Source organism: Protomyctophum parallelum, assembly GCF_964188405.1.
Source record: "Protomyctophum parallelum genome assembly, chromosome: 17".
NCBI classification, from domain to species: domain Eukaryota; kingdom Metazoa; phylum Chordata; class Actinopteri; order Myctophiformes; family Myctophidae; genus Protomyctophum; species Protomyctophum parallelum.
The window spans coordinates 1707742-1716463 of NC_139719.1; the positions used below are offsets into that span (position 1 = coordinate 1707742).

General features: G+C 39.8%; 1 protein-coding gene across 2 annotated transcripts; it reads left to right on the plus strand.

Moving 5' to 3' along the window:
* Positions 1-1103: 1103 nt before the first annotated feature.
* Positions 1104-3294, plus strand: LOC310874353 (uncharacterized protein). Of its 2 annotated transcripts, none has more exons than XM_083787127.1 (4): positions 1104-1495; positions 2089-2221; positions 2307-2549; positions 2676-3294. In XM_083787127.1, the coding sequence occupies exons 2-4, from the start codon at positions 2111-2113 to the stop codon at positions 3189-3191; spliced, it is 870 nt and encodes a 289-aa protein (XP_083643253.1). In that variant the 5' UTR covers positions 1104-1495; positions 2089-2110; the 3' UTR covers positions 3192-3294. The 2 variants fall into 2 exon arrangements, with proteins under 2 accessions (XP_083643253.1, XP_083643252.1); XM_083787126.1 differs by lacking the exon at positions 1104-1495 and adding an exon at positions 1863-1972.
* Positions 3295-8722: the final 5428 nt, after the last annotated feature.

The following is an 8722-nucleotide window of genomic DNA, read 5'->3' on the forward strand; positions in this document are numbered from 1 at the left end:
TATATGAGACATATCAATTCAATTGTGTCACCATCGCGTTTGTTAGACCTAGACTCGTTTGATAATGACCAAGAAGAACACAGCACAACATTAGCATCATTATCATGATCATTAGCATCACAGATTAGCTCCGTCTGAAGCCAATCTCTCTATATGGCCATTAAATATATCTCTATAGAACGTCTGTGCGCCACATACATTATTCATAACTCTAGGAGTTACATTATACTACTGCTAACTCAAATGCTCAATGTTAACACCTGATGTAAGCAAGTCTAATTAAAGTAGACTTGTGCTATGCCATGCTACATGGATATGGCTTAATAAAACATGTGAACATCCATGGTAGGCTACATGATGATGATTGATTGAAATATGTATTAACAGTTTGCATAATGACAGTACATTCAAGCACAACTAAATACAACAACTGTTAACTGTGAGTGGACGACACCATAAAGCATTACACTTGTTTACCAGAGGGTCCACCGTTTTCAATTCATCATAATGATGATGATGATGATGATGATGATGATTGTTTATTTATGTTTGTGTCCTGCCCAACCCTCAGCATAACGTTTATAATGTTATGCCAAATATGTTCAGTATGTCTGCTTTTTCCACCAATGCCTGCATCTGATCACAGATCAATGTATTTATCTATACAAACACTCTGTACTTTATTATTATTTTAGGCCTACATACTTTTATTACTGCATGACAAAAGGTGAAAGTGGGCTGTCTACATGCTCACAACAAGTCACAATGAAATGTGGTCTTGTAGATCTTTATTTTTTTTAAATTCAAATATTAATAACCCCCCGTTTCTCTGTGTAGGGACACAACCAGGTAGCCTTGGTATTATCATCTGACAGATACAGGTCGGAGGACAGTGTTGGCACTGGCAGGTATGTTTTTTATTCATTTGTATTATTGTATCATACCACATCTTAATGAATTCCTGCCGTGCTTCTACAGTATGTACTCATATGTGTATTGGTCAAGACACTGTACCTAAAGAATGCAGCATTTTTGTGTGTGTGTTTCTCACAAAAGACTGATTCTTTATACAAATCTAATTGCCTCCTTTTTTGCTCCAGGATGAAGAAAGGCACTGTAAAGTATATGAAGAGGGCGTGTGGTTCTGCAGAGTTTTGCTCAGTCCCTCTTTGCTCTACATCAGCTTCAGTCTGTTCGGTCAGTTTCCATGCCATCCCAGCTAATGCTGAACTGAGGGCAAGGTGGCTTGTCAACATCAAAAGGGATGACTTCATAGTTACTTCTAAGAGCAGGGTGTGCAGCAGGCATTTCCTCCCCGAAGATGTGGTAACAACTGCAGGTGGATGCCATCGTATCCGAAAGGGAGCAGTGCCTGTGCTGTTCCAATGGAATGGCTATGATGTCCGCCAACGTGTCAGTGTTTGGGAGAGGAGAGAGAGACCAGTGGATAACTGCACCGATCAGACTGACGATGATGACCCTGGAGGTACTGAAGGTAACTGGTCTGATTTACATCTAAACTTAACACCAGACATCCCCCCACCCCAACTGTTTACATATATTTTTGCTACTAGTGCTGATGTAGGGCATAATATTGTATATTATTGTGTGTCTAAATGTCTCTGGATTGAATACACAGGACCACATTTGGAAACAAGTCCTCAGGACATTTTTGGGTTACCAGTAGTATGACTGTACTCGTACTGTTAGCATTTCTGTCTAATAAAGTATTCATTCAATCAGCAGATCAGACTGTCAGTGACGAGGATGGAGCGGGTGCAATGGAAGTGTCTGACCACGACTACTGCACATCTCCTGAACCTGCCGCAGTTGACCTGGCCTTGAGCGAGAGGGACGAATTGAGAGATGAAAACCTTGAACTGAGGAAGCAACTCGAGGACATGACGATTCAATGTCGGTTTGGGCTGCATAGATTTGAAGGCTCAGACTCGCAAATTAAAGTTTTCACAAGGTGAATGTAATATTGCACAAAGCATATCAATTTCATATGAATAACTTCACTAATGTATGATGCTGTAAATGCCATTAATTTAAACCTTGCTTATGACTGTGTCTTAAGTTTCTTAGATTTGCTAGCTATGAGCACCTGATGGCCTTTTGGCAACTCATTGCACCATCCACTGCCAACATCATCCGGGTCACTCGAGCACGGAGAGCCCAGCAGAGAAATGAGGAAATAATGTTTCCATGTAATTATTCAGTAAGTTATTCAGTAATTCAGTAAGTGTGTGTGTGTGTGTGTGTGACATAATTGTCTCTAATCTGTTTTGTACAATGTCTTACAGAGACATGCTCTTCCTCTTATGGATGAGATGTTCCTCTACCTCATGTACTTGGCCCTGGGGTCCACAGAAGCTGACTTGGCAGACCGTTTTGGGATCCACACATCTACAGTTAGCCGGATCATCACAACATGGACCCACTACCTGTACTTCCTACTTGGCTCACTGAAAATCTGGCTGACTAAAGAGCAAGTTCAAGCTGCGTTGCCAAGGGAGTTCAGGCAGAGCCAATATGCAGACACACAGGTAAACATAATCTCTCAAATACACTATGTGTTATGTAATGTATTCCAAATAAACCTAACTTATCACTCAACGTTGCAGTAGGACATTGATGTGTGAAACATTATTTGATGTTACTTGATTTGGTAGGTAGTTGTTGACTGCACCGAGCTGAGATGCCAACAGCCAGAAAGTCTGCCTCTGCAAAGTGAACTGTACTCCAACTACAAGTCTCATACCACCCTGAAGGGTCTGATTGGAATGTCACCGCATGGAGCAGTCACTTTTATATCTTCCCTGTATGCTGGCTCCATCAGTGACAAAGAACTGTTTAAGCAGTCAGGCATCCAACGCCTACTGACAGAGGATATGGCTGTAATGGCAGACAAAGGATTTCTGATAGAAGACTGTATCCCTGGTAAACTGTATCGTCCACCCTTCCTCTCAAAACAGAGCCAGATGCCAGCGGAACAGGTGAAGAAAACACAGGATATTGCGCACCTTCGAGTCCACGTAGAAAGATTAATTGGTAGGATTAAATTTAACAAACTCTTCCACTCTGACATCCCAGTGTCTCAGATGGGAAGCATAAACTCTACGTGGACCGTAGCCTGCTTGCTGAGCAACTACCAGTATGGGCCTCTTGTTAAGGCCTGGGCCTTGTGATTCTGCATAGGGCACCACAATTTCATTGTTTTGTCATATGTTTCTAATAATCAATAATCTGCAGATTGTAACTGAAGAGAGATGGCTCACTCCATGTACTGTTACATATTTAACAATTAACTGGAAAAACTATGGTTAAGTGGATTTTTTTGGCAGCAAATTTCTATTTTAGTTGAGTCATAGTCTTTGGAATGAAACTTCATTTAGTTTTAGTCACATTTTAGTCACCTGTAATGTTTGTGTTTTTAGTCGACTAAATTTACAGCTGATTTAGTCGACTAAAATGTATTTCGTCGGGCCTTGATGCCGTTGTAATGACACTTTTACACTTACTGAAAATAGCCAATCTACAAGCTCATAGCGTGCCACTCGATGGCGCGCTACGAGCTTGTACTACTTGTAGGTCTGCTATTTTTGAAAAAATGTGGAGCAAATCTTTGAATATATTCTTTCACAATGAACGTTTTAACTCATACCTTTGCTTCTGGGGGGTCCCTGAAACTACATATTTTCAGATGGGTGTCAGCGGCCAAATACAGATAAATCTGGGGGTCCTTGACATGGAAAAGGTTGAGCACCACTGACATAGAAACATAGGTTTTTCAGAAAACTGTCAGGATTTTGTAGAATGTGTTCTCAGGTTGAAATGAGTAAAAAGAAGAAAAATAAATAATCATGTTTATTTTTAAGTGAAATATCCCTTGAACTCCAATATTTTGTTAACCCATTCTGAACGGGAACCCCTTTGTGTTTTAAGCATTATGTTACACTTTAGCTATTGAAAAATAGCAGATCTACAAGCTCAGCGCAACACGCTAGGAGCTTGTAGGTCTGCTATTTTTGAAAAATCGTGAATGCGGCACAAATATATATTCTTTCAGAGCCAACGTTTTTAACTCAAATCTTTGCTTCTGGGGGGTTCCTGGAATAACATTTTCAGATGGGGGTCGGTGGCCAAGTGCATATGTTTGGGGTCCTTATTGAAAAGATTTCCAGCACAGGATGAAATCCTTGTTTTTCTTATCTACACATAATACAGTGAATAGCACAGGCAGAATACTCACATACTAGAGCATAAATGTGTCAGAGCTGATAGACATGTAAATATGAAATAAATGCTTAAACGTAGCTAGGTGTAATGTTAGAGTCCACAGAAGACATGTAAATATGAAATAAATGCTTAAACGTAGCTAGGTGTAATGTTAGTCCACAGAAGACATGTAAATATGAAATAAATGCTTAAACGTAGCTAGGTGTAATGTTAGAGTCCACAGAAGACATGTAAATATGAAATAAATGCTTAAACGTAGCTAGGTGTAATGTTAGAGTCCACAGAAGACATGTAAATATGAAATAAATGCTTAAACGTAGCTAGGTGTAATGTTAAGAGTCCACAGAAGACATGTAAATATGAAATAAATGCTGAGAAAATAAATGAAAAAAGCCTGTTTTCTGCAAGACATTACATGACAACCAATGTCAATTTGAAGCTATGATTCCCTGCTTTCATGAAAAAAAATCCAATGGAGTCCCTCAGTCAAATTTGGCAAACAAGAAAATTAAAACATTTTATGACGACAAAAGGGTTGCTGAGCCCTGATCTATTCCGTTCCTAGTAATCTCGGCATATAAACATAAAAATAATACCAATCACCCTTCTGTCGGATTTTAGCCAACACCTCTGGATCTCTGTATATCCTTTGAACAAAAAGGTCATCATGTGCGCACACAACAAAATCACACCAGTCCAGGCCTGAAGTGAGAAGCTGTCCTTGAATCTGCCAGTAGTATGCGTGCTGTTTCTTTAAAATATGTGAGCCATCTTTCATGCTCATATACTTGCAGTCCACAAAACTTGGCACATTGGGGCACTTAAACTCTACCAGTCCATAAGGTGGGTTCTCCAGAGGGTCAAACACTTTGCCATCAGGGGAGGCTGCCATCCAAGGAACATCAGGGTGTATAACCAGGCCACAGGGGTAATAGTTAATGTTCTTCAACTTGGCATAGTCAATCGCTACCTCCACCTCCATCTCCAGGCCTCTCTTCATGTCTGCCGTTTGAATTGTGCCCTTCATGATTCTCTCTGCCAAATTTGCTGCTGAAGTCAGCCCCCGTACATGGCACGCCTCTCGGAACCTGTGCGCACACACATCAAATTATATTAAAATGTGCTTCTTGAATATACTATGGCAAAAGACTACTGTATGATATAATAAATGATCAATAGTTGAAGCCATACCTGGACGAGGTCAGTCTTGACTTGCGAAGCAACTTCCACTCAGAACTCCCACTCTGCTCGGTTGTTGCTTCTTCAATTTTGTGTGCCGTGTCAAAAGTGACTTGAAGAGACTTCATGTGAAACTCCTCGTGTTCACTTAGGACAAAGTCACAGCCATGCAAGTTCTGGTCAAGTCTGTACTCAACCAGGGGGATTGGGGGGAATTGTGGAGCATCTTCATGATGTGTGATGTAGCGTGATTGCACTGGAGGCTGTTGGTAGGAGAGGACACTTCCAGCCTGAACAGGTCCAAAGCGGGAGTCAACCATGGGTTGGTCTGCAGACATCCCCATGCTGCAGACTAAGGGCTTGGACAGGGGATCAAAGTTTTTGTAGGCCTCTTCCACCTGGAGCACAGAGAGGTCAGGGAGGGGTCCAGCCAGAGCCTTGTAGAGTGTGCTTCTGTAACACAGATGAGTGATCACTGATGCTAGTTGTTTACACATTTTATATAGTTAAGAATTGAACACAATACAAATAGAAAATCAAATGTACTCATTGATGTTGAATATAATTTGGTTTAAAACCCTATTGTGAATAACTGGTGTGTATTGTTAAATATTACAAGAAAAGTATTTTCAGTGTTTATCCTTTAAAGACTTTTTCCAAAAACTATTACATATTTACATACCTAATTCCTCCTTCCGCTGTTCCTCTCTTCCTGGTCTTCGTGGGCTTGGAGATGGTCATTTCATCCACTGGACCAGGTTTCAGCCCCTGAGTTAATTTAGCATTGCTTAGGTCTATGCAAAATTATGACATGACATGCACACACACACACACACACACACACACACACACACACACACACACACACACACACACTCACACACACACAACTGACCATGGTTCTTGGTTTATGCCATTGTTGCTCCGTTTCAGTGCAGCTATGTACAGGGGGGACAACTTTGGTGCCCGCCTCTGAATATTGAGCCGACTGCAGGAGTAGTGCAACAATGTGGTTGCACATAGCTGTACCAGCAACACATGAACAATGATGCTCAGTCAAGCTGACTGGCTTGGAATGTTTCAGAACAACCTAAAAAAATGAAATAAATATTAGAAAGAACAAAGAATAGATTGAAATTGATAGTTTCAAATATTATATATTTTTCAAAAAAAAGAGACTTCCATAATGAACATTGAACGCTGCTTTGATACTCACCAGCAGTAATGATTAAGCAGTAGACCATGAACAGAGAACACAGCCATGAACAGGCTTTGAACAGAGAACACGTTCATGAACAACATGCAATCAACATAACTGGACCATAAACTGAAAACTAGGCCATGAACAGGCCATAAGAGTCACACACCACCCGTGAGTCCCACAGGGCTCCAGTCCAGAGTGCACCCATTTAAGAAGAACATGCACCCAAGAACATCAAAACATTGTAATTGGTCGCACCAGTTCACCTTGCATTTAGCAGTTCTGTCTATGTCGAGGCTATATCTATGTATAGGTTCACATAAATTATGTTGCAGAACTTGCAGTACATGAAAATGTTAGGCGCACAGTGCAACCAACTACAATGTTCACTCTGAAGCCCTGAACAAACACCATCTCTCAATTTCACCCTACTCTTAAACTGTGGGGCTTTTCGTTCTTCTTGAGTGACCTGTAGCAACAGGCTCTGATCCTGACTTCACCTGTCAGCTTGTCTTTATTTGAAACTGTCAGACATAAAACATGACGTGATGAATAACATGTTGAAGAAAGTTTGATCAAGATTCATTTCTCTGTGTTCAACAGTTACTTTACTTTATTTGTTTATTTGGACAGGACAATGCATATTAATGGACGTAACGGATATAGCACAGTTGCTAATTTTCATCCGCAGTCCTCACAATAAACACAAATAACGGAAAACAGACAGGCAAAGAGTGGAATACATTTACATAACATTACATAGGGAACACAGCATAAAAAGGTTTTTTCAAAACAGTGTAGGCCATTCTGTCAACGCAAAAGGAAAGAAGGATGGTACTCACCTTCATAGTTGAAAATATAGCTGGACACATAAAATCTGAAGCCCTTATCCAGCAACGAGTTGGATGCTTTACTGCTGGCTTTTACCATCCTGTGTACATCAGTTATTTTCATTTTTGGTAGCTCATCTAAGCACCTGGTGTAAAAAGGAGCCACTGCCATTCCTAGAAAAATAATAGATTTTCAAAATATTGCATTCATGTGTGAAAAGTTTGATTTACAAGTATGTATCCAACTTCCAGCTTACAAATGGAACCAAATTGATCAGTACAGGTCCATCCTATAATTTTACATCTTGACTTAGATCTTCATACACTTGTATAGCAGGAGTATGCATGCAGACAGATAAACAAACAGAACACAGAAAGCTTCCATATATGATAAAATAATACAAATTAATAAAATAAACATACCTGCCAACACTGTCCTCCTGTATCTGTCAGATGATAATACCAAGTGGGTCCCTACACACAGAAACGGGGGGTTATTCAAATTTGAATACAAAAATGAAAGATCTACAAATCACATTGCATTGTGACTTGTTGTGAGCATGTAGATAGCCCACTTTCACCTTTTGTCATGCAATAATAAGAGTACCGGTATGTAAAAATAATATGCAAAAATAATAATAAAGTACAGAGTGTTTGTACAGATAAATACATTGATCTGTGATCAGATGCAGGCATTGGTGGAAAAAGCAGACATACTGAACATATTTGGCATAACATTATAAACGTTATGCTGAGGGTTGGGCAGGACACAAACATAAATAAACAATCATCATCATCATCATCATCATCATCATTATGATGAATTGAAAACGGTGGACCCTCTGGTAAACAAGTGTAATGCTTTATGGTGTCGTCCACTCACAGTTAACAGTTGTTGTATTTAGTTGTGCTTGAATGTACTGTAATTATGCAAACTGTTAATACATATTTCAATCAATCATCATCATGTAGCCTACCATGGATGTTCACATGTTTTATTAAGCCATATCCATGTAGCATGGCATAGCACAAGTCTACTTTAATTAGACTTGCTTACATCAGGTGTTAACATTGAGCATTTGAGTTAGCAGTAGTATAATGTAACTCCTAGAGTTATGAATAATGTATGTGGCGCACAGACGTTCTATAGAGATATATTTAATGGCCATATAGAGAGATTGGCTTCAGACGGAGCTAATCTGTGATGCTAATGATCATGATAATGATGCTAATGTTGTGCTGTGTTCTTCTTGGTCATATAATGATATGC